This window comes from Drosophila willistoni, assembly GCF_018902025.1.
Source record: "Drosophila willistoni isolate 14030-0811.24 chromosome XR unlocalized genomic scaffold, UCI_dwil_1.1 Seg144, whole genome shotgun sequence".
NCBI classification, from domain to species: domain Eukaryota; kingdom Metazoa; phylum Arthropoda; class Insecta; order Diptera; family Drosophilidae; genus Drosophila; species Drosophila willistoni.
This window is the reverse complement of record NW_025814057.1, coordinates 9586426-9613836: the sequence shown is the minus strand read 5'-3', so window position 1 is coordinate 9613836 and position 27411 is coordinate 9586426. Positions and strand designations below refer to the sequence as shown.

General features: G+C 35.3%; 1 protein-coding gene and 1 long non-coding RNA gene across 2 annotated transcripts in view; one reads left to right on the top strand and one right to left on the bottom strand.

The window, feature by feature from the left end:
* Window positions 1-27411, top strand: part of LOC111519486 — a 46598-nt gene that overhangs the window by 12754 nt on the left and 6433 nt on the right. Inside the window, exon 3 of the long non-coding RNA XR_006954743.1 lies at window positions 13517-13601. This is a non-coding gene — a long non-coding RNA (uncharacterized LOC111519486). The remainder of the gene's footprint in view (window positions 1-13516; window positions 13602-27411) is intronic.
* On the bottom strand, window positions 25429-26707 carry LOC6638587. Its single transcript, XM_023180624.2, has one exon. The coding sequence runs from the start codon at window positions 26606-26608 to the stop codon at window positions 25475-25477; it is 1134 nt and encodes a 377-aa protein (XP_023036392.1). The 5' UTR covers window positions 26609-26707; the 3' UTR covers window positions 25429-25474.

The window sequence follows — 27411 nt, the reverse complement described above, 5'->3', positions numbered from 1 at the left end:
TGCACTTTATCTGAGAAATGTCTCGTGTATATTATATCTCTCTAGGAAATAAACGCACATGTGTGAACGACAGAGAGAGAGAGAGATAGAGACAGAGACAGAGAGAGAGAGATCTGGCACACATATGGAAACCCATCAGAATTTGAGGGCTCAACTTTTGTCAGAGAGTCAGAGACAAAGAGCACAAGTGAGAGATAGAGAGAGAGAGAGTGAGAAATATTTAGCTCATATCTCTTTGAGTGACAAAAATTACTACTCAAGAGCAATATTTTGCTAAGAGTATTAACCTAAGAGTAGAGTGAGTAGAGTGATTTGACTTCACTTCTCTTGAGTTTTACTTGTACGAGAGTTAAATGAGTGAATGACAATGAATCTAAATAAACTCACTCTACCATTCAGTCATTCACTCAGTTCTTCAAAAACTTGACAACTGAGGAAATGTATTTCAATGCAAAATTTTTAATTCACAAAAAGGAGAAAAGAAACTAGTCATAAAATAATTTAGATTATATTTCTTTTATTAACAAACCAAAAGAGGTAAATTAAACTAAATTTCTTTTAAGAGTCGCCAATTTACTCCGAGCATTTCGAAGATTATTAAGCATTATCTTAGTATATTCGTAATCAGCATTAGGAACAGCATTTGTTTGAAATATTGTAAGCTATTCGAAATCCAATTCATATAGAGACAATTGTAGAATTATTAATTATTAAATTAATTATTATTTTGGAATAAAATTACAGCTAAATAAATGTTTGTTTTTTTTTTTTAACAGAAATTTCATGAAGTTTTTTTTAATAGGATTCTAAAATGTTTTTTATTGGATTTCGAGCACTTTGATTAGATTTCACAAGATCACTTCGAAATAAATAAAAATTTTAAATTATTAAAAAATCAAAGAATTTTACAAAATTACAAATTCAGGGATAAGAGTTCGATTTTTTTAAGGATTTTACCTATTTCCATTGACTCTACTTTTGTTGAATTTGTATTCGGGTTTCCATTTGATAGAAATTTAGAAATAATATATGACTTTTGTTTTTTTTTCACAACTTTTTCTCAAACTTAATGGAAAATATGTTCAAAATTACACTTTAGCCTGCGTTATTTCTTCTTTGTTTTAATAATTATGTTTAAGTTTAGTAACTGAACATTTGTACATACATATGTATCCATATGTACATACCTCAAAAAAATATTAATACACTAATTGGATATGTAGGTAACTATTGGTTAGATTTCTATACTTTTTAGTTGCTTGATTATTTTTACCCACACGAGGTCAATCAGAAGTACTTGGCCATTTGCCACATGCACACATAAAAATTACATACTCACACACATACACACACACACACACACACACACTACCACTACTTACATATGTATCTACTTCAAGTTAATACTACGTCTTCCTCCTTCCCTAATGCTAGAATCTCACTGCTCCCTTCGCTTTTTCTCACTGTCGGGAGGCTGTGTTGAAGTTTACCTGCCGTTTCTCTTCAACCCCTCCACGGCCCCCCCTCCCACCTCCTGACCCTCATTTTACCCATCAAATGCTTTTCGCTTAATGAGTTTTCTACTTGCGGTTTCGAGGAAAATTTGCGCAAAAATGCGCCACTTTACCTACGTACAGCACGAAATGAGAAAAGTAAAGGAGACGGTAGCAAGGCGGGCGTAGTATTTACCTTAACTCTACCCAACAACGAGGCGGGGCAGATTGGCAGTGAATGGAGGAGGTTGGTGAGCGGGTTAGCGGAGGGGGGCTGTGTTGTAGCAGGTTGGGGGAGCGCTGTAAATGTTTTAGTGGTTACTGCGTTTAAGTCATTAGAGAAATTTCTTAGCTAAAGTGCGGCATAAAAAGGGGTGTCAATGGGCCAGAGAGAAAGCGTGAGAGGGTGAGGGATGGTCTGGTCGGTTATACGGTCGGTCGGTGGTTAGGGCTAAGGAATTTTCCAAGGTGGCTACCCGGTATTGGGTGTGGGAAATTATCGTTGAAGAACTTTTCTAGGCCCAAAATGTTCACAAAAATCTTCACCATAATTATTTCACTCTCAACAATTGAACATTCCGCGATTAGCTAAGTCAACCTACATACATATGCATAGGTATTTTGTATAAACCTCGCAAAAGGACGAGAAAAACACTTTATTTGTGAGTGTCTCGGGTAGTTCTGTTGAACATTTTAGTTTTCAACCATCTTGAAATGGAATTGAATTGGATATACGATGTATATACATATAGTAGTTGAACTTATTGGTTTACTACTCGACTGAAACAGAATCAAAGGAATGAGATGAATGAGTATCCATACAAAAAAATCGACCCTTAAACACCGATTCTTTTCGACACCACTCGACTTCTGAAAGTGGGTTCTTCTGAATCCTAAGGAACCACTTTTTAGAAACTTACTTACTACTACTTATGCATGTAAGATATTGAAATAGATTGCAAGACTCGAATTCTATATGAGATTATATTCATTTAGTGTCTTTGAATACTCAAAATACTGAGTTTTGTTACAAATGAATACTCAAAATACTGAGTTTTGTTACAAATGAATACTTAAAATAATAAATATTCGGTATTTTGAATTTATATTTTCGATATTCAGAGTTCTTGAATGATTCAGGGCTTTGAATACATTCATTCTGAGACTTATGAATACCTAAAGTTATAAATATTCGGAGTTTCATGAATTTTTAACGATTCAGGGATTCGCATTCAGCGACATATAAATACATAAGACTCACTAGATATTCAGAGTACTTACACAGTAATTCAATGATTCCTTTATTTGTTTATTATTCACAATTTCTTGATTCAATAACTAAATTGTAATTGACTAATACTCAGGCTAACCAAAGTTTTGAATGTATTCGTGTTGATCTCACTAAAATGTATGTATTTTGTATTTATATGAGATGAGAGTTTTATGTACTTTGGTTTGGGCTTACTGCTTTTTGTTGTTTCTGTTTTTTTGCTGTTATTTGTTTGACAACAAATTCTCCATGGAATACACTCACAATTTTTGTTGTTTTGTCCCCATTGGAATAGCGCCAATTAAGGGCTTCTTAACTGTCGTTCCTTCGTATATCAAACGCGTTTGCCAATTCCAATTACAGTCATTTGGATTTTAAAATGCGCCAAGCAGAAAAATAAAAATAAAATAATAATAATAAAATGCAAAGGGAAAAAAACAAGAAAAAGAAAAGAGAAAAAATCAAACCGCTGGCATACGCATTTGTCAGTTTTCACACGCAATCCTGTGTGTGTGAAGGATAAAATAAGTAGACACGTGGCACACGTGGAGCAGCACACACACACACACACATATACAGAGAAACACACAGGGGAAAAAAACAGAAAAAAAACACACACACACACACACACACACACTGGAAAGCGCAAAAAAATCGAATTTCAAATATCAGAGACTCGAATTTAAATATGCGAATTCGCATACGAACGAACGAGCAAAAAAAAGAAAGAAAGGAGAAGACGAGCAAAAAAAAAAAAGGGATAAGCGCGCAGCACAACTTTTATGCAAAATAGAAAAACACATTTTTGTGCAAAAGGGCTTATAGCGGATTTATTTGGATCCCATACTCCATATACTACCAATCCCGCCCCCACACACCGATCCCCCCCCCAAAAAAAAAAAAACTTCATTCCAATTCCCCCGACCCTTCGTTGATGCCACAGGAAAACAAATACAAATACACGCAAACCAAATATTAACGTGCGCTCTCGACGAAGCAGCAGACCTCTGTTGAAAAGATACAAATTTGCAAAATACACACTCACTAACACACACACACACAGACATCGGGATATATAAACTAACATTGGAGAGATGGTGTATAAAGACGGATTGAAATCTGGTTGACAGGCTTAGTTTATATGCAAAGGGAGACCAAGATAACTCCTTGCCCTTACTTGTCCTTAAAAAAAAAAGTAGAAGGTCCAAGAAATGAAACTAAGAACTGGAAGAACTAAGTTGCCAAATCATAACAGACTACAAATTCTTACATTCTGCACGACTTTTGGTATACCCTGTAACATGCTAAACCAGTCCTACAAGGCGAGTAAGTCAAAAACTTCAATTTCTTATTTCCCTCTTTCATCTTGAAACTCATTGATATCTTCCTTCTCGTACCCACCTACAAGTCAAGGCAATCGATTTCTAATTCTTAGTAAAATGTAATTGAATTTTGACTTAAATGCTCAACAAAAATATGAGAAAAAGTAAATTAAAAAAAAAAAAATTAAATTTTTTTTTTGGCATTGGATTGGAACTAATTCGCCTTTTTTTTAAAACTTTTAGGTTTACTGAATTACTAGGTATAAAATTGTCAATTAGATTGTATATGCCCTTAGCCGAATAATTTTAAGCTAAATTACAAATATATTTATTTCAGGGAACTTGTTGATTTAACAGAACTTATTGTTTTTGAAGAAAAATACGTATTGAATTATTTGTTAGCATTGCATAAGCTTAAAAAAAAAAACAAATGCAAACAAGTTAGTATTGGTCAATTTTATAATAGACTCTTTGTTCATTTTAATTTATCTTTTAGTCTATTACTTATGCATAAAGACTTTATAAATTAATTTACTCTTCATCAATGTTTAAGTCAATGACAATAATCTGCTACGGGCTTGCTCATCAATATGATGTTGTATTTATCTTAAATAAATTATCAAATTATATTTAATTGTTTTTTTTTTAAGTTCAAGAACAATAATTTGCCATTTTGTGCTAGTAGTATGAAGAAATCTATATAATTTTAAATGCATTCAATTCGTTTGCAGAATTATTTAAGTTTGTAACTTAAAAAGTATTTACTTATTTAATCAAGAAAATGAAATCCTATATAATTTAGGGTTTATTTTATAATTTAGTTTGAAAAATCAGTTACTGTCGTTTAAATCCTTGTAGTAAATTCAAATGAGGTTAAAGTTTAAGTTGCAATCGTTTAAATATGTTTTCTAGCTTACAATTAGTTATCAACTTTGAGGATACCCAAATGCCTCTTGGTTTGTAAGAAACTTGATCTATAATATGGATTAACCTGCCACCTATGAAACACGAAATTTAAACTAACTAGCGATTAATACCACGATAGTTAATAAACTTTTTGGACAATGGAAAAAAAGGAATCATTCCCTCGACGTCCTCTTCGGGCATTTAATTCTAAAAATTTGTCAATGCCATAAATTCTAAAAGTTTTTCAGCCATTTATAAGATTGTATTGTAGAAACCTTGAATCATTAAGTCCCAGCACATTGACAATCGTATAGAAACAAATTTGTATTTAATGAGGGCCACGTTTATACCTAGAATTTCCTTTATTGGAAAGCTAGCACATGTTTTAGGTATAAAAAACCAGCAAATACTCAAAGCGTAAGTAACTAAAACTAAAACAATGAGAAATGCAAAAATATATTTCCAATAGACTTAAAAGCATTGCATTTCAATGATTTTAGAGGTTGGAATCCGAGTGACTATATGCATTTCATTAGTTTGTAGAACAACATTGTTATATTGGGATCTATTAACTTGTTGTTGTTTTTCAAATCAGCAATATATGACGTTAAGCTTTCAGTGTTAGCTCAATTTAGTTTAGGGCGATGCGAAATGAAGACTTTGTAGAGAAGATTGCAATTACAATGATGATTAATTATTAGTTTAAAATTGCTAGAACAAATTTTTGTGTAAACTTTGCTTCTCCCGTTTTGCTTCTTCTTTTTGCTACTAAAGACGTTGTTATGCTTGGTGATCGGCTTAGGAAGCCTTTCGCGAAAAAACATAGCAATTGTTAAATCTTAAGTGATTGCTTTTAACTTCATTCGCTTGGCGGAAACGGCGGCAGCGGCTTTGGCAAGTTTGCTCCTCTAAACGCCCCCCACAGTCCCCGCCAGTCCTGCTGCCAGCAAAGCCAACTCAATGTCATTATGCAGTTGGCTCAAGGATCCCAAGAACGACATCAGATGCAGCAGCACCAACAGCAGCAGCAGCAATAGATGGAGCCAGCTAGAGCATTCAGCATCCCAAAGGTCAGCTCAAGGACAAAAAGCCAGTGAAATGCACTAGAGATTGTGTGAGAGAAGGAGAAACAACAAATAAGTAGTAGATGGAAGGGGAGAAGGAGGTAGAGACGATGAAAAAGGAGGAAGAACACACAAAATGTTGTATGTTGGCTTGCTGCTCTCTTATTAAAATCGATATTTAGTTGTACGCAATGATGTCAACAAAACGAAAGGAAGAGGAAACGCACACACACACACACACACACACAGTGAAGGAAAGAAGGTTGGTTGGCGGGGGGAAATAGGTGGCATGGATGTACAAGGAAATGGAGGCGGGATAGAGAAAGACAGAGACTGGAGAGCGGAGCGGAGTGGAGGCGTGGTATTTGCATTAAATTATGCGACGAGCTGCGGAAATGTTTTGCCCAACCAAAATGAAAGACGAAGAAGAGCTCGCCGCATCGTTAAGTGCGGCGGAAACAATTTCACTCTTCAGCACAACGAAAAAAAAAAAAAAAAACAGAAAAAAAAAACAACCAAAAACGAAGAAGAAAAACCATAAAAGGAAATAAAAAGGAATGCGCTGAAACTGCTGCTGCTACTACTAGAGAGAAGAAGAGATGGTAGGGGGGCAAAAAAATGAAGAGGGATGCTGGCGGGATGTCGGGATGGATGTGGTGATGGTAGTGGGGGGCTATACTTGTTAAAGCGAAGCGCTGCAAACAAATTGTAACAGGAGAAATCCTTCAAACATCTGCGCAGCCGTTACAGCACTTCCCTCCACCCTGCATCCTCCACCGACCCATCTAACAGCATCATTCATAGCTCAAAAAAAAAAAAAGAAACACACACACATGTTTAGGTGGCACATACATTAGTCTGGTTCTCCTTTAGCCTTGTTGTTGTTGCCAAAGGAAGTCACAAAGGTTGAAAACTTGTCCAACAAAAAAAAAAAAGAAAAATCTTAAAAGGGTTAAAAAATAATAATATCACGTATACGACAGGTGGGCATACAATTTGAAAGCATATGAAACGTTTTGAAATTTTTCTGTTTTTTTTTTGGGAAACATATGACTAATTCACTTTTAAGAGAATCTCAAATATTCCTCATTTCTTTGATATCTTTGTAAATGGTTTTTTTTCTTCCATATAACAGAAAAGAACCAGTCTAATATATATGTAAGTACTACATGCACTCCCCTCTTGTATACATATATGTATATATATATGATGTACTCGTCTCGTATATTTGTAATTGTTTCCTTTTTGCTTTATGAGTTTTTCATGTATCGCACAAAGTGTCACCAGCCTCAGTCCCTTAGCCTGAGCTTGAAGCAAAAACCATGCCTCCATCATGGCATGCCACACCCACTCGAAACAGCTCATGCACCTGCGTCCCTGTCATGGCCCTGCCCAGTGCATTTTAATCGTCGTCATTAAGGCGGCAGCGCGTGCAAAATGTTCTTTCATTTTCTACCCCCCTTCCCACCCCCCACCAAACACACACAGTGCGAGTGTGTGTGTTTGTTTGTTGCTGTTTAAGTGCTAAGAACTGGCCAAAAAACAACTCACTTCAAAGTGCTGCATCACAATGACTTAGCCGGGGATTACTTACGATTACCATTACGATTACTTAATGCCCTGAAAGACAGAAAGAGAGACAGCGAGAGAGAGAGAGAGAGAGAGAGAGTGAACAAGAAAGTGCGAGAGGGACGAGCAGTGGAAGCCCAAGGGTCAAGAAACTGAATCATTTTAACTTTAGATTAACCCAAAATATTTTCGTCTCTTGCCTACTGACAATTCTGACAATATTTATTTCGCCATCTATATTCGTATTGCTTAAACAAGTTGAGAATTATAACTAAAGGAAATAAAATACGGAGCAACCATAGAGAATGCATATAAGGACTAATAAAGTAGCTTGGCTTTCTATTTGAACTCAAAGGATATTAAACAGGAGCTTTAAAATGGCTGAGGTGTTTAGAATCTACTTAAAAAGACTCAATTGATGAATCCACCATGTAAACTGCGAGAGTATTTTGGAATATATAATAGAAATTCTGTGATTATTCATCAACTTAATAGATATCCCTTCCTTTTTGATTCCTTAATGATTCATTAATTATACCTTGATGATTCATTAGTGTCTTCAAAACCGCGACCCGGGATATCAGGACAGAATGGTCACTTTAGCTTAACAATAGTTAAAGTGAAGCAAAGTGTATATTCCCAATTTCATTTCTTTGCCATTTTTACTTGAGTCTTTATGTATGTTCCAAAGATATATATAGGCTCGAAGACTAAGTCCTTAATTGCGCTCAAACAGCCAGTTCTCTAACCTACGTTGGAATTTTTCTTAGCTGATTGTTGCATTTCCATAAACAAGTAATATTTACTTAACAATTTGTTGTTAGGCTTCAATCTGTAGCCCTAACAATTATAAATCTGTACAGTTATTTAACTTGCCCAACCTCCTAGCCAACAAAAAAAAAATAAAAATAAAATGACCGCCAGAGAAAAGTTACAAAAAAACAAAATTTTGTTTTTTTTTTTCCTTGTGGACCCTGAAAATTAAAATCCATTTGCCACAAAAGGCAGCGGCAAGGAAAAGCAAAGTCAGTCAACGAAGATTACCTCATTAATTTCTATTAAAATTAAAATAAGTTTTGTGCTTTTGGAAATGTTGTTGCTGCTGCACACACAAAGGAGGCAAAAAGACGGACCCAAAAAACCAAACGCACAGGCATAAATAAATAAATAAATAAAGAGGCAGGCAGAGATAGAGAGAGGGAGAGAGGAGAGAGCGCAAGGGGGGACAAAGGACAGTTGGGTGATGATGATGGGTGGTGGTGGTCGTGGTGGTGATGGTGGGCCAGTTGAATGACTTTGTGAACCATTTGAAAAGCGATGCGAAGCCGACAAACACAATTTGCTACTTACAACACATTTCATAAATATTTAAAATTCAGGGACTCACTCGCCTCAGTTTGGTTTGGTTTCGTTGTGGTCCGTGTCCTTGTACATGTCCACATCCATGTCCATGTCCATGTCCATGTCCATATAGTCGTCGTCGACCAGGTTTAAGTTCACATTTACTTCCAGTCCAGTCCGTCTGTCTGTCCGTCCGGCGGCATAAACCGCAATTGAAAGTTATTATTACTCAAGCTCAGTTTGGCGCCCAGCTGTGTCTAATGATTTTTCTTTCCTTTTTTTGCGCCTTCTTTCCTTTTTTTCCCCCCATTTTTTGCCCTTCTCGTTTTCTATGCCTTCTTAGAGTGGAGTGAAGAAGCCTTAAATATATTTTTAAATACGGAAAAAGGAAGTCGACAGAATGTGAAAAAGTTCAATTGAGCATAATGAGAATATATTCATTTCTTCATCTCCAAGTCCCATGGGGCATGATGCCACACAGAGAGTTTTGGTTCAGTTTCGTTCTGTTCTGACTTTATTCAGTTTATTGTTGTCCGTTTTTTGAACAGACAGATTCATTTCTCATTCAAATTCTTTTTTAGTTTTGCATTTTCCTTTTCGCTTTACAACTTTCCATAAATTGGCAGAATTTGAATGAAAAAATATAAGAATTTAAATGTTTTACAAATTAAATGTGATTCTTTTCCTTTCAAATGTCTTTTGACTGGATCAAGAAGTTTAGAAGATTAGGAGTTACTTTAAGATTTGTAATGATGTGGAGAAGTAACTAGAAATTGGTATACACTCCTATTAAATTGTTTAAAACACACTCAAAACAAAAGTACACTCCTCTCCAGAAAACTAGAACTATTGCTATAGAAAGGTAACTATTAACAAGCATATTTAAGGCTATGTACACTCCTCTTCAGTGAAATAGGACCACCTCTATAAAAATTTTCGAAATATATCATGCTAGAGAATCCATTATATACTTTTCCTATACAATATTTAAGATATTTCTTATTCTAGTTAAAACATATGTTAAATACCATTTCAGTTGGCTCATATCTTATCTATTTACCTCGTTTGTAGTCTGAAATAGAATAACAAATTAAAGAAAAATTGAAACTGGAAGCAGTGTAAATCTACGTCAACGGCCTAGCCAAATGAAATTGAATGGTTTCTTTTGTTTGCTTATACTTTTCAATACTTTTTTGTCGAAAAAAACCAAAAAAATATATATACATATGTATTTGGTATCATATTTTCTGTACTTTCAATATATCCTCGCTATTTCGTATTTCTCACTCTTTTGTGTAATTTATGTAAATGTTCCAATTTGACGAACTCTGACGAAAGTACATGGGGAAAAAAAGACCGGAGACCGGAGAACCCAACCGACAGGAGGCAACAACAAAAGTTGCCAAAAATAATTGTGTCGATTTGTATGGGGAGTGCCTCGTCAATGCTTGCCCGTTGGCTGCAGCTGCTCTGCTCATTACCCTTTTTTTTCCCCCATGATTTTTGCGACATGGCCGCCGGACAAGTGTCCAGGGCCAGGTCTTTGCCTCTGCCCCCTTTGTCCCCCCCTCCAACACTTACTCTCTTTCTATCGCCCTGTATTGTGCCCACTTGTGCCCAGTTCTCTGGCAGTTTTCTCCTCTCAGTTTCCGTATTAAAACAAATAGGTATTTTTCGTACACGAATAAACTTTATGGCGCCATTGCAGCAAAGCGTCCTTATTGTACCCCTCATCTCCTTGTTGTCGTCGTTGTTGTTGTTGTTGCTGTTGCTGTCGCTGTCGTTGTCCTCGTTGGCGTTCACGTCAATCCTTGTCGTCTGTCCCATCCAAAGATGACATAATAAACTTGAATATTAGAGATTTCGAGTGAGCTGCTGCTGCTGCTGCTGCTGCTGGTGCTGGTCGAGAGGGATTCATTATAGGAAAAATTTTCGCGTTTGCCTTTTGCGCTTATTAACATAATGAACAATGAGAAAAGGGACGGAGAAGGAGAGAGATGGAGAGAGAGAGAGCAAGAGTAAGAGTAAGAGGACACGGAGCCGCGTTTTGCGGATGCGGACGAGGGCAGTCAAGCAAAGAAGCTAGGAAAAGCTGTCAAATAAGTGAAACCCTGAAACGTTGGCGATATATTTTTACGCATTATGCTAATAAATTCACCGGGGTCTAAATGAAAAACGAGAAGAATGCTTGGCCCGGCCATTGGTCACAGATTTCACAGGATTTTTGAAGTGCCAAATTCTGGCACAAGGCAAATGATGGGTGATGGGCGGCGGCAACAGCAGCAGCATGCCTGAAAGTTATGGCCAGAGTTTCTTCCTTAAGCTACCAATTCGTATAGTATCGTTCTCTGCCACTCTCCCTCTATCCATCTATGTATCTTTCCTTCTCAGATTCTCAATATGGTCTAGGACTAATGAAAGATGTTCCATTTCAATGGCATCACGTGTAGCATCATGTCCGGAGGTTCGTCAATAGATTTGATTTTGAGCCTCCTTTTCGTCGTTTGCCGCTGGCCATCATCCTTGATTATAAAGCACAAATTGGCTGAGCAAAATATATATTTATTTATTTTATTTATGACAGTTCACTTTACAGAGAAAGAGGGACAAAGAGAGATAGAGAGAGAGAGAGACCATCTCCTCTCTCATCACTAGTATCTTCAATAAATTACTAAATTCACTTTGAGCCCACCAGAGGCCAGGGCAAAGTTTGACATCTATCTAGTTTTTTTTTTTGTCCTAAAATTTTTTCTTGCTTGCTTTCCTCTCGTTGTTGTTTTTTTTTTTTGTGTGTTGGCCATAATCAGTTTAATGTGCAAAATAATGCGTAGCCATCAAAGTGGAAATCAATTTTGATTGCGTAACCAAGTGTAGACGATGCACAGTGTCTCCTTACGCCAAAAAACATCTCAAACTTTTAAAGATATCGATCTGAAACCAAGAGACTCTAAAATTTGGAGCATTATTTGCCCAACGAACCACTGTGCGATGGCAATGCTGAGATAAATTCTAAGCAAAAGAATTTAATAAATCAAAAATTAAGAAAACAAATATTCTGTGCTTAGTGCAAAACTTTACATATCGATAGCCATAATATTGGAAAATTAATGAAGGAAAATTTGAAATCATTGCTTCAAGTTTATGCTTTTCAAATTGCATTATCCTTAGTAATTTAAAACAAGTAAGATTGTCAATAGTTTTCAAAGAGATTGGTCGATTTTTAAACGCTAAATGTAAATCAAAGACAACTCTGATAAATCGATAACCGATACCTTTGTTGGGGGTTCTTATAAAGTGTGAATTCTATAACAAAAGACATTTTTCAGACATTTAAATATACTTTAACAGAATTTCTAATTAATTTCAAACCAACAAATAAAGCTAAGCCTATGTACGAGTATTGTAAATTTACATAATTTATGGAAATTTTGTTACCTTACAAAAGTTACTAATGCTTACTTAAGTTGTATGTTGCTTTTATCTTGTTGAAAAATCCAAAAATCAACAATTTCAATTTACAATGAACAAAGAATGGTTAATTCTTATGTTTGCTTTTGGTTAACAATTTTCAACAATTTTGAAATCTTATCTATCATTTTCTAGTGCTTATCTATCAGTGCAACAGAATTTAATTAAAATGTAATTAAATAAAACGTTAATGTTATAAGTTTATCAGTTGAAAATTTAACGAAAAGTTAAATCATGTAAACATATGGCTTAAATTGTTTTCAAATTGTAATGGGTTCTCGTTTTTATTATCCCTCCCACCTTTTGTATAAAATCAATATGATATTTGATGATTTTGATAAATATTAGTTCCATAAGGGCAAAGGTTCGTGCGTTTTTGTCGTGTAATCTTCAATAATTGTATATAAATTTTTCATATGTTTATTGTTTTTTTCTTTTTTTGTATAAGTACCAACTCGTGCTACAATCAAACGCTTTCACTACTTAAAATGCAAACAACAGCAAATTGAATAGAAGTAAGAAGTAACCGATCATCCAAATACCCTGCATAGAGTGTAGAGTATAAAATGACAAAATATCTCTTAATGGAAGATTCCTTTTGAGTGTCCGTTATACCCACCTATAAGCTATTAGCTACAGGGTATGTAAATTAGTTTTTTATTTTGTTTTTTTGGTTTGTTTGTTCGTTTCTATATTCTTTATAATCGTTAATTGCACATCAAAATGTCAGTTGTCAAATTAAAAAATACGAAATGACGTGTGCAATGTTAGTGGAATATCAAATTAATTTGTCAAAAAAATATATCTACACATAAATCTACTTATATATATATATATACAAATTTTTATACATACATATATATATAACTAACGTGTCGTATTCCCATAACATTGACAATTCCATTTTCAAAACGTGCCAAGTGTGTGCGTGTATAGCATTATTATAAACGCAGAATTAAAAGACCTATAGACACACACCAACACACACATGAAGAGTGTATGCATGTGAGAGACACACAAAAATATATTTACATATATTTTATTTTATTTATGCCAACAAATTGTATGTGGTTTTAATTATAGATTTTTTGTTGTGGTCAGTTAATTGTGTTGTGCGGCCTCTACCCATTCTCTCCACTCTCACATGGAACATCATTTTTGTAAGCATGTAAGTACCAGTCAGCTAGTATATACTACATTTAGTTTACATATGTATTTAATGTATACATATGTATGTACAATGTACATATGTATGTATTTATGTATAATTTCCACGGCATTTAATTTGCATTTAAACAGCAGCTGAGACCCTCTCTAATGTGTTTTCACTCTATCTCACTCTTCCTGATATTTGCATAATTCTTCACTAAATAGGACTTACTTGACCAAACCCAAAATGAAGCCATTGTCAGGGACGTAGGGCAAAAAAAGAACCCCTAAAGCGAAATAATAGTCTAGAGAAGAGGTTACAAAAACTTTCAAATTTTGGTGTTGTTGCATTACTTTTAATCATAAGCAATGTTACAAAGACTATATGACTATTTACCCTCAAAATTATCTTACTTAAGACATCTTTAAACAAATCCTTCACATTCTCAAGGCATCAAAAACTCTTTTTAGATATGAATAAATCTGTTTATTCACTTTCAACTCGGTTTTATTATTCTTCTAAATTTATGGGATTACTGCAAAACTATTCTTAACAATTTTCATTCTCTAGATGTCCTCTACGCCCATGGCTATAATGCTTCCCTTTAATTACACATTCGACTTCCTCAACTACACACATATACGCACCCACAAAAAAAGAGAGAGAGAGAGAGAGAGAGATAGAGAGAGAGAGAGTGAGAAAATAAAAAAACAACAACCGAAAATGTTTGCTTATGCTAAATATAATGGTCATAATTATATGATAGAAGAATTAGTTTCTTGGATCCTCCAAACTGTTTATAATGATGTGAGTCATTTGTATAAAAGATATATATTATGTGGCAGCAAACCATTATAAGTGATATTTATGTTAATATTTTGATTAAACTAAATTCAAATTTATTCAAATTTTACTTAAAGACACTTTAGGCAACAGAAAAATTATGCATTTTCGAATATCTAGATAAAGAGTAGAAGAAAAGTTTCTAAAGCATGAAAATGTTTTTATGTCAACTTAAGAGAAATTCTTATTAATTACAGTGATTTCGACAATATACAAGAGATATGACCTTAAAATATGTCGTATTTTATTTATATTCAAGCATATTTATGTAAAAAATATAAAATAATTGAGTTATTCTCAGATGGACATCGATAGAAGACACATCAATCCGACATGGTTTGCCATTTCTTTGTGCATTTTGACTTTGGCATCTCTTTTATATAGAAAATATAATGATGTATCAAAATTTAAGGAACTTTTTTAAAAAATATAGATTTCTAGGTAAAAAATAGTTAGAAAATATAAATATATATATGCATTTGGGTTAAAACAATTGTTCCATGATCCAATTAGTATCTAAGAGCATTTTGCTTTTTTGTTTTGTATGTTTTCAACTACTAAATGTAATATTTTACTCAAAAAGCCGAACAAATCCTCAATTTGGTTACATAGAAAATGGGCAGTTTTTGGGGTCGAAAAGCATTCATAATGCCTGATCATTTATCAAGTACATGGCATACCAGTTCTTTAAGATGGAAGGGGTCTAAAGAGCAGTAGGCTTACATTAAACTTATATAGAGAGGGAGGTAACGGGGCAGGGTATGGTAGGTAGTGACCATTGTCATCCATCAACTTCAAATAGGAACTGTGTGTGTGTGTGTGTTTGTGTGTGTGTGTGTTTGTGTGTGTGTGTATGTGGGAGAAGCCGCCGCACACTTATCGAAACTAAGCGAGGGTTGAACTACCCGCAGGACTACCCTATCTCTCTGCCCCACATACGTTCACATCCATCAGCCACATCACTCATTCATGCATTGGCTCTGCTTCCTGGTGAATTGTGGCACTTCATCAACATCAAAATCATAACCCTAACTAGCCCAACAACTAAATGTTTCAGGTCCAAAACGAATCCCCACAAAAAGAAAAAAAAACCAAACGAGGGGGGAAAAACGGCTTTTAGTTTTGGGGCAAAAAAAAAAAAACTTTCGGACAAAACTTTTTTTTTTCTTTACTCTCTTTGGCAATTAGCTACAAACCGTAAGAGGGAAGGGGGAAAGAAGTATGTGTTTTAGTGCCCTAATTGTATCAAAAAGTAAGTCTTCTAATTTATTAGAAATACACCGCCTTTAAGATCAATTTTGAAAGAAATAAAGTATTTCGATTTTGAATATATGTATGTATGAAAAAATGGTAAATTGTGGATGTGGTAATAGCAACTTGAGAATTGTAATTGATGGAGATATAAAATCCATTAATTCACTCCAAGCACTGAGAACAAAATATCGAAGAAATGACCTTATTTGGTGGGAATATGATACTTACTTAGAAATTCGCCCCCATTGTTTCCCCCCACACAAAAATACCCGCACTACCCTACCCAAAGCATTGCACTTGATGCGCTCACATCTGTCTCTCTGTGTGTGTGTGTGTGTGTGTAGAGCAATGAATTTTGGAATCGGTGCAGAGAATGTCTTCAAATAGTATTTTATCTTCGAGATGGCTGCAGCATAATTGCTTAATGCGCTCAACAATGTTTTGCCACTAAATTTAAGTCGAAATGCATCATCAAATCATGAAGATGATGATGATGATGATGCCCTAAGTAAAAACATATGCGGAACAGAGCAGACCATGACTCATACAATCGCACACACACACGCACACTCATGAGTGTGCTCCCATACCATCGTCTCGCATCGCATCGTATAGCATCCCATCCAGGCCCTGGCCAGATGGCAAGTATGGTATGAACAAGCATGTTGTGGCAGCTTCATCGACATCTGGCTTTCGTCATAAAAGTGCCCACAGCCCACTTGAGAGGGTAGTGGAAGGTGCCCAATCCAATCCAACCCAACCCTATATCCAGCCATCCTAATTGAAGGCATCAACTAGTTTAAATTTCATGGAGAAAACTTTTAGCCTCAGTTATGCAATTCCAAAGGTGAAGTAATACCTTCATATCCTTGATACTAACTCCCTTTTTATCCCATTCTCTTCTGACATTCCCTTTTTGCAAACACATACGTACATTTACAATGAAACGAGGGTGGCATGCAATTTTATTCTAATATAATCAAAAACTCACGGGTCTAATGCTTTTAATTTAGTGTCACCTTTAATGGAGATTCCTATACTTTTTTTGGTTTGTTTGCTAAAAATATTCTTTAAAAAAATGGAAAGGAGAGAGACAACAACTCTAAGGAAAATTTAAAAGCTTTTTCCCCCACAAGAATCGGCTTAGATTTAACAATTTTCTAATTTGTCGTAAATAAAATCTGTTTTCTTTAGACACATTTTTATTCACGATATTTTTGACTTACAATTAGTTATAACCATTTCATATGACATATATTTAATATGTCGCATTAAAAATCCATTTTCTTTTAAATGCTGAATGAAGCAGATAGAAGTTAACTTTGTAGATGAGGTAAAAGAAATTCAAATATTTCAAGTTAAGAACAGAATATCGTTGGTAGCTCATTCAATACGTTTAATTTGCCTGTCAATATACGGTTCTTCTACTCAAAAACGAGAGATTAATGAATGCAGATTTACTATTTATCGATCTGATTGACCTGTGACCTGATTTATTCAGAAAATTGGACATCAATAAATGATGATAATCAAGTAAATTGAAGTCAAGCAAATCTTGTATGCTTAGTTTTTGGATTTTTTGGGGTTTTTGCTGACACAGCTTTAGCGCTGATGCATAACACATTAGTCAGAAGGGCAAAATAGTTACAGTCAATTACTTTAGAGACTACCCTCGCTTATGTGTGCGTGTGTGTGTGTGTGTGTGTGCGCTGTATTCTCCAACTAATACGAATCGAAAACATGGGAAGTTCTCTAATTCTCTCAAATGCAGCTGTCCCTTTGGGAAAACATCCGTACATACAGTCACATACATATGTACATGGACACGTAATACAGACGCGAAAGAGGAGCATAGGGAAATGCCGCATTTTGTTCGGCGGATTAGTGCTATGTGGGGACGAAACGAAATGTTTTGGGAACCAAGAGGATTGGAGGAGAAGTGAAGGCATAGGCAGAGGCAGAGGCAAAGGCGATGCTATAAATTAAAATAATGTTTGCTCATTTAAAACTTAGGCCGGAGGCAAGTGTTTGCCTTTGCTTTTGCTTGTATATGTATGTATACGTGTGTGTGTGCCTTTAGCCGGAGAACTCTCGCTCCATTGCCGTTAATTTGTTTTTACGACACTTGTTGGTGTTTATTATTTCTGTTCTGTTCTCTGTTTTGCAGCTCCCGCGGTGGCGGTTAAGCGGGCGCACGGGCAAGAGGTCGTCCGCCCGGATAGAGAGGAGGGAACGATGGTGGGAATGGTTGGTTGGTTAGATGGTGGGACGGGACGATTAGATGGCCCATTTGCAACAGTTGAATAAAGTCCAAGTACCTTTTGATAAATTAATCAGTTTTGGTTGAGCTCAACAGCATCAGCAGCAAAGTTCTTAAAAACTTCAGTAGATCAGGAGGGAAAAATGGCGAACCGCTTGCTGCTATTGTAACACAAACCGTTAATCGTTACTTACCCCTTCCCCGTCTACTCTTCTCTTACCACTTCCATGGGGAAGAAAGCCAAAAGCCATTCTTATCCAGCAACAACACAAAATGTCATTAACGCACAAAAAAAACTTACCCAAAAGCTGAAACGGTTTTAAGCTAAACGAAAACCGCTGTGAAAATGATACTTTTCTTCATTTAGTTTCGTTATAAACATTATTGAATGAGGTATTTAAAAGTAAACTTTCAACTAAACTTCAATACCAATTTGAATATACTTTTTTCTACAAAGCTTAGACTACCTATGAATCTTAATTAGGTGTCAAAGGGTTCAAAGAGAGATAGAGAGAGACACAGAGGGAGAGACAGATAGGTAGAGCTAGGTAGGCTACAAAGTAGTTGTAGTTGAGTGACAAATCCAGGCAGATGCTCTTAGAGTCCCATTTCATGCCAAACAAAATTGTTTTGCTAAATAATAATAAACCTTCAGTTAAAGGCATCATCTTGTTGTCCGTGCCTCTTTATTTTTTCTTCGGCTCTTTTTTTTTGTTTTTAAATACTCTATGCACAGATGGGTCCATAGAGATCTTAATGATAGAAGAAAGATATGAATAGATGATGCTTCAATTGGCCAAGTGATGGCAATAAGAACAAAGAGAATTTCATGAAAAGTATCTAAGAAGATTTTGAAAGATTTTAACCCTCTTTACTTAAAAAGCTGTGAAAAAATATAAATAAAAACCCAAAAATAATTCTTTTTTTCTAATGAATTTGATCAAATAAAACAAAAAAATGTTTTTCATCAATTTGTTTATATATTCTGTTCATAAAAAATGGTGAAAGTAGATTCAATCTAGAATGTTTTCTTACATATAAGTTGTTTTTATTAAAAACAAATACAAGAAATTAATATTCAGGGTCCCTAGAATTAGGTAAATAGAATTCAAAATATCTGAGAAAGTTATTTGAAGCAGATATGACCTAATTTAGAAATTTTTCAGCAAATTACTTTAAAAAGCCACTTAGAAGACACATTTTTTTTAGCCTAAACTTTTGGTTAGAGTATCTCAAGTCGACTAGCCATTTGTGAGGCATGAAGTTTAATTTTTTTTTCTGTTTTGAAAACGACAAAAACAAAAGCCAAATATCTAAAAGCCCAAAGAACAACAAACAAGAGCAGCAGCCAGTTTTTGTAGCGCAACCTTTTTTTTTTTTTTTGGTTTTTTTGTAATTTTTTTTTTTCGGTTTTTTAAAATCAAAACAAACCAGCGTGGAATGAAGAAATCCGCGCTAAACGTAAACAACACAAGGAATTGCCAGAAAGACACAATCATTGAAAGGGGGTGAGGAGCAGTGGCCAGGGGCAGCGGCAGGGGCAGGGGCAGGGGGAGAGGCAGGGTCCAGGGGCAAGCCAAACAAAGAAGGAGAATGAGACGACAACAAAGTGTGGTAGGTGTGTAACTCCAGTAGTGTTGAAAGAGTTGAAGTTGAGTCTCAACAAAGTTTTGTGGGGCTGAAGGAGGCGGAGCAGCAGTTGGAGGAGCTGCAAAAGGAAAAGAATATAGAAGAAATAAAGAAGACGAAGAACAAGAAGAAGCGGAGAGGACGGGAAGGGAAGGGAAGGGAGTTGAAGACAACAAGAGGGACAAATAACCGGCAACTAACCAGTTGGGTCAGTTGCTGCCCCTGCTGTTGCTTTTGCTGTTGCCGCTGTGGCACATCTCTCCCTCCGCTCTCCCTCTCTCTAATAAATGAAAACCTCAACTTTTTTCTGCTATGGGCAATGCAAATTAAAAGAAACTTCTACTTCTACTTGGTTCTTCGATGCTTCTATGGGTTAGCCCTGGGTATAGATTGCATATCCCACAGCAGGCTTATTATAAAGAGAGAAAGGCAACTAAAGCACATCAGATTTCAAAGTCTTTGAAGTTAACTAGAAAATATATTTCTTTTATTTTTTCTGTTTTGTTCTTAGTTCAAATTTCAAAGTCTTTGAAGCCAACTCGAAAATGTACTTTTTTTTATTCTCTGTTGAATTTAAAATAGTAGCGCAGGCAATTAAATTGAAAGCAAAATATTAATAAAATTGATCGTAAAACTTTGAAATGTACATGAAATTGTAGTATATAAATAAAGGGTATATACATTTTTTATGATTTCAATGCCTAAGTTAAGAACAAATCACTTTTCTGTTTTGTCATTTCATGACGTCATTTAATAGTTATATAGATAATGACCAAGGTTTATTAATTTAAACAAAAATTGAGATTATTTAAGCACAGAATTGTAAGGAGTAACGTTTTTGTTTTTGAAGAAGTTCTTGAAGATCTACTGTAGCAGTTTTAAAAACTGTTATTTAATCTTAAAAATTACCATAATATGTGTAGCTAAATAACATATTTCAAAGAAAATGCTTAAAAAATCTTAACATTTAAGTAACTATACTAGATGAGCCACTAGAAAAACCTTAATATGAAATTTTTATAGTTCTTAAAAGAATTTTATGAAACCTGGTTAGGTACATTTATAGAACATCTCAATCACTTGAGTATATTTTGATGCTGCAGATAATGTGGTCTATAAATTTATTCAAACTCAAACCATTTACTTTATAGCAATCGAAAATATACATACATACAGTTGTGGTCAAAAATATAGTAGCACATCACCTTGCAACATATATATTCATTTTTCGACATGTTAAACATTAAAAATTAAACTTTCATGTCATATATTTTAAGGATTAGGATGCAAAGAAGAGTTAGCTTAGATATTATATAATGTACATCTTCAAATATATATAATAAACTTATCAAAAATCAGCTAAAACTACATTTCTTTTAGTGTATGTGAGCTGTGAGTCTTTTTTGATTAAATAAAACAAATTGTCATCTAATACAGAGGTCACTACCACCTACACAATTCTCAAAGTGCAGGTCAGTTACAGTATCTGTGTGTGTGTCTTATTGCTCCCCTTGTCTAAGGGATGGTGGTCATATAATCATCACAATCACAATCATCATTATCATCGTAGTCGTCATCGTCATCTATATGTAACTACATTGTATGTAAGAGACTCTTTCTCTCTCGCCTTTGCTTGTCTCAATTAATTTAATTAGCGTTTCTCCGTACGCCATTCAATTGACATTTGCTTTAATTGTTTTAAAGAACAAAACAGAGCTCAGAGACAGCAAAAATTTTGTAGCTTCTCTTTTCTCGTATTTCGTATTTTCTTATAAGCATATACGATACCCTAACCAATGCTGAGACAAATTGATTAAGTACCCTTTGAGGCAACAAGAGCATGTTGATCAGTTCCAATTGATAGTTGTTCAAGAAAAGTCTTCAAGTAAATTGTTGTAATTATTGATTACAGGGTATCTAGATATAGACTATACAGTGTATTTGCTATTTTTTTTTTTTTTTTTTTTGCTTTATTTTGATGGCTTTTGTGTGGCTTCGTTCATAGTGAAAATCTACTGAATGCGTTTTCTTTGCTATGATTAACTTTCATTTCATTTGATGAAATATTTTCATTTCATTTGGGCTTTTGGTATGGCATTTGGTATTTTTCCAGTGCCGTCCCCTCGCTCTTTCTTTCTCTTTTTTTTTTAGGGCTTCGCGCTTTTCGGTTAGTTGTTGTTGTGAGGCTCAGAACATTTCAAACACATTTCCATCAAATTTTAGAGAGAGGGAGAGAGAGAGCAAGAGGAGCCCAAAGAAGTTTTTTGATGTAAGTCAAATTCTAACAAATGAAGGAAGAAGAAGGCGAAAAGGTATCAGCAACCAGCATCCAATAACAACAACATCTCCAATGAGAGTAGCAAAATTAAATTTTGTAGATGGACACAGACATGTTGTACGTGAGTCTTTGGCGAATGCCCAAGTGTATCTACAAGATACAAAGATACACAATATACACACACACACACACACATACACAGTGAAAGAGCAATAGAGTAAAAGAGTGTGCGAGGGAGAGAGAGAGCGACGAGGAAAAGATAGCAATATGCTGCTCATTATTTTCGATGGCAAATGGCGGCTGCTGTCAGTTTCAACTTCAATTGAAACGCATTTAATTAGTTTGTGCTTAATTTATGCTGCCATCGACATTGCCATCGGAATCGCCATCGCAATCGCCATCGTCGTTCAAGCTGTCATGTGGCGCACATTTGCGCTACTTTTTAACGTTTTTTATGCAGCATTAAAAGCAATCTAAAAATGCTGCAAGATGATTCTTATATATCCATTTGTAGTTATCTTCATGTATCAATCAGGGGAGTGCTCTTGCTTTTTCATTGTAGGGATCACCGTTATGTAATCCAATCCGAATGGTTTATATCTTTTCCAATTGCTTGTAATATACTTTGTAATATCTTTGAGTGTATCTAGAGATAAATGTAATTGAAGTTTCATTGGCTAGATCAATTTTAGTTGAGCAAGATCAATCAGAGACAGAGGAAAGTGGGGTAAGTCTAATTTGTGACCAAAAAAAAAGGCAAATATGTGATTTAATGAACATGAACTATGATTGCTTAGAATAAGATCGTTTTGCCTTTTCCGTGACCAAAGCACCTGCCCCTAAGGCAGGGATTGGGATCCCACTTCTGATTCACATATCAAAAACTATGCGATTCAAGTGATCATCACTGTCAAGTTGTACAACTCAATTTTAGGGCCTTTATTGACTACTTTTTTAGATGAAATGCTAGTAAATTCCCAAAAACGTTCGATTATTTAAGCTTCTTTTATCGATGTCGATCAATTTGCATGTGTTATCGAGATCTGGTATCATCACTAAATAAAGCAATTAATGAAAAGTCACTTTTGTGAGGCTATCTAAATGATATATCGTTAAAGATTAAGCAAAAACCGTTACCATTAATATTATGGCTAACGATAGAGAGTCAATTCATTTCGGTTGCCTGCTTTGCTATGGAAGTCTATCACTTAGTCATCAAAAGTTCAGTATTAATGAAGTTCATCTCAGACTGCGAAGAACCCTTAAAAGAGTTTCAAGTCCTCAAGTGTGCCGTACCACATATACATACAGACATACATACATAGATTTCAAGTGAAGTGCGCCGAGAAAAAGGGTTGCATGCCGCATACATTACGCACAACTCGAAAATATTTGTCTATCACTCGAAATACAGACTCTGCTGCTTCATCAGCAACAAAGGGAGAAAAAAAAGTGCTATGGTTTTTTTCCTATACTCGTTTTTTTTTGTCTTTCTTTTTTTTTTGGGTTTCATTACAATGGAACCTTTGTGAAGTGGATTTCGAAGAGATAGAGGAAGAGAATGAGACGAAGAAGACCTTGCCAAATCATCAAATATCAAGTGTTGGATAATTTGCTTATCAATATTTCAAAATGAATTAGTAATTTAGCAGAGACTAGACCAGGTCTAATCACAAAGGCCAAGATACAATTATTATTGTAGAAGTGGCTCGAAGTTCATGGCATTAAAAGCGCTTACTCATCATTATCAGACGGCAGACATCAGCTGATTTGGAGAAGCAGCAAAAGAAACATAAAACCATTACCATTACGCTGGCGATTAACCTCGCCAAGCAACAACTGGGGCAACTCTTCCAAAATACAAAAAAAACAGCTGGAAGATCTTGCCAACATGATTACCAAACCAAACCAGCTAACCAACCAACCAACCAGCCAGCCAGCCAGCCAGCCAGCCAGCCAGCCAACCAACCAACCAACGAACGAACGAACTAACCTAACCAACCGACCAGACCGAACCAAACCAAACCAAACCAGACCGAAAGCCAAGCCAGAGTCAGAGCCAGAGCTAGAGCTTGGCGAAACGAACGACAAAGATGGGGACAGCCAGTCAACTAGTCATTTGGGCGCTTAGCAACAAACACAACTTTGCTCAAAAAAACAACAACAAAAATGTACAAGACACTTCAATTCAGAGCCGTGTAATAGACAAAATTGAGGAAACCTCAAACGGCAGACAACACAACAAAAACAACAACCAAACAACAAAATAATACAAAAAGTACAAAACAAAAAAAAAAAACAAAAAATAACCAAGACAAAGCGTAACAGAAAAGACAAAGTCAAAAAGTAGCCAAGACCTGTACGAATAAAAAATACTCTAATTAAATCGTGACTACCAATTGATTCTTCTAAGATCAAGTGTACGCCTTATAACGGTACTTCAAGGCCAAATCCATCAGGAATCAATGACCTATCCTCTGGGAGTCAAATAAGCGAAAGTCCTTTAGCCCCTTAACCGATTTCTTCAAATAAAATGAGCCATTTTATCTCAAAAAATATATAGCTAGATCTTTTACTGAATACAATAAATATACCTATATGAACTACCTTTGAATCAGACTTCTTTAAAGTCTTTGAAGTAGACTTTATTGTGCTCTTTTGATCATTTTTTTTACCCAAAGAGCGCCATTAAGTAGATATACCCAATATTTACACATATAAGCCTGCTATTGCCCAATATAGAGTATTATAAAGACAAAAAAAAAAAAAGCCACATACAAAATACTAACAATAAGGCAGACGGCGCAGACAAACGCCGAGACGGTAACGGTTTATGAAAATCAAGTTGGGCGACTTGCAAAAGTGTCTTCATAAATCAGTCAACGCTCTTGGGGTCTCTTGGCGGGGCGACTCTCTGGCTTCCTCTGGCTCCATTATCATCAACATCATCATCATCATCATCATCATTATCATCATCTTCCAGGTCTAAGTCTAAACTCAACTCTCAACTCTAGATACAAAGCTCGAAGAGTTGCAGAGCTCCATCAGCTGTCAAGCGGAGATCACTTGGCGGTTGGTTCGCTTGGGTTCAGCGGTAATTATGTCTCCTCTATGTGTCATTATGCTTTAGGTAAAAGTTTGTTGGCCCTCAAAACCGACTTTTACCGCATGCAGAAAAACAATAGAGCAAATAAGAGAAAGATAGAGAGCGAGAGAGCGACATTTAGAGAGAGGGGGGGAGGGCTTGGGCTTAGAGATTTGTTGTTTTTTTTTTGGTTTGGGTTCGCCGACTATGGTGTATGGTGTTTGGTGTCTGTCTCTGTCCCTGGGGGCCTCCTCGATATCAGCTGAGTCAGCTAGTATAATTGTTGCCAAAGCGGAAAAGTTTTGCAAGTGAAAACTGGGCATACATACATACATATATGTACATGTATGTATGTATATGTTTGTGTCTCTCTCAAACCCACAAATCTATGTGGAAAATTTCCACTATTTTATGTGGAACAACCAAACAGAAAGAAGAAAGGAAATACTTTAGATCATACACAGTGTAATTTTAGACGATATAGAATTTATTTATATATACAAATATATGTATGTGTGTATGTATGTGTGTGTGTAGGTATCTTAAACGATTCCTGATAAGCCATTCTTTAATATAAGCTCTCTTAAACCCTTACAGCCCTTGGAATAGAAATCATCATAAATTTTGTTTATAATGCGCCTTAATGTCTTTTGTCCGAAATATTGTTGTCTCATTTCTAGCTCATTTTCCAGACAATCCTTCAGTTCATTACGTCCAAAGGGACGAAAATTAACTAAAGTTGTATCGTCTGGTAAATTTTGTAGAATATCAATTTGTTGCCAATAGTGTTCGTTTTCCAAATTGAATATATAGACAATGAAAACACTTTGATTGGCTACCGTCGTTGCCGTCATTTGATTGTAAATGGGCACAATGCTATAGTCACATGCCGATAGATTATCAATGATTAATAGATTTTTGCCACAATCGGAGAGATTTTCAACAAATTGCCTGATCATATGAAATTTGCGAACTTCATCGGGAACATAGGTGCTCCATGAGTAGGCGTGCACATTTTCGGGCCATGGGAAATGCTGACGCAATGTCATGGCCGTTAAAGTCTTGCCCACGCCGGACGGGCCCAATAGGGCGATAGAATTCAATTTGCAATCGCTATCTAATGCCCGCTCCAGGCGTGTCAAGGCCTGCTCCTGATTAAGCACTTTCTTGCCAATCTGATGAAAAATTTGTTTTGTATCCAAACGCTTCTCTTTGCAATGATAATGATATGAATGAGTCGTTTTACTTGGCTCCCCCTTCGCCTCCTCTTCATCTCCCACCTGTTGATGGGGCATTGATTCGCCGATGTTAGCGAATAATTTTGTTATGCCCATCCAAAGGGCATCTTTGGCTTGATTCATTTCCATAGCCGCCGATGCTGAGGCTAGAGCAGCCGTTGCCTTTAGACCCATTTCACTGGCTGTTTCGCTCACCTCAATGCCATTCAGAATGAGTAAACTTATTGCTAATGAAATGCCCACAATGGTCATTAGACCTTGGAATATATTCGTTTGACGACTGCTACGCAATCTTTCTCTGTAACGGCGACAGCAAGTATTGCGTAATATGCCACGTTTGCATGGATCCTCCTCCTCCTCCTGCGTCTCCACCTGATTGCCAGGATCCAAACTATGCGAGGACACACTTTTCATTGTTAATCGTCGTCGATAACGCATTTTCAATCTCCTGAAATTTATTTACAAGCAAAACAAAAGAATATGTATCGAAATGTTTCCCTGAAAATTTTTATTTATATTTATTATTTATTTAATTTTTTTTTTTTTTGAAAATTTTCTCTATGTAACTATGAAAATGTCTATAATTAATTTATAGGAAACAATTTTACTAAGACTTGACATGCCAAATAACATTGATTAATCTATAAGTGAATCACTAAATTAGTTAGACTGAAAGAAATAGCTAAAAATTTGTCTTATTTTAAACAATGACTAAACTTTGAAATGTGTAAAGAAAAGCTCTTATCATTTTTGTAATCCTAAGACTAAAGCAAGTTATTACTATAATTAATTGTTATGATTAGAGATAATGATGGATACCACCAGAAGTTAAACAAACCATAAAAAATATCAAAAATTTCTAAAAATAAATGAAGAACTTTTGCCATCTCAGTTATAAGAAATAAAAGAAAAAACTAAACTTGATAATTGTTATTATTTTGTTATAGACATTCCACAAAGTGTTTTAAAAACCTTTTTTTATGTTTATAAATTTTATAATTATAAACAAATATATAGCGCTAGAGAAATATACGAAATCACTAAATGTTATTTTGAAATTATCTAAAATTTTCTCAAAAAACCCAAACTTTGAAAATTTGTAATTTAAGCCATTTTCTATGGATTTTCAAAGTGCATATATGAGTTTTCTTATTGGAAATTATTCGTTAAGTTTGTATTAAAACTACAAAAACTAAAATGTTGTCAATTTCTGCCAAAAATCATAATTTTTTTAGCAATTG

Bases quoted from the DNA above. Each gene is read 5' to 3' on its own strand.
- LOC6638587 (XM_023180624.2), bottom strand. From the start codon at position 26,608: ATGCGTTATCGACGACGATTAACAATGAAAAGTGTGTCCTCGCATAGT.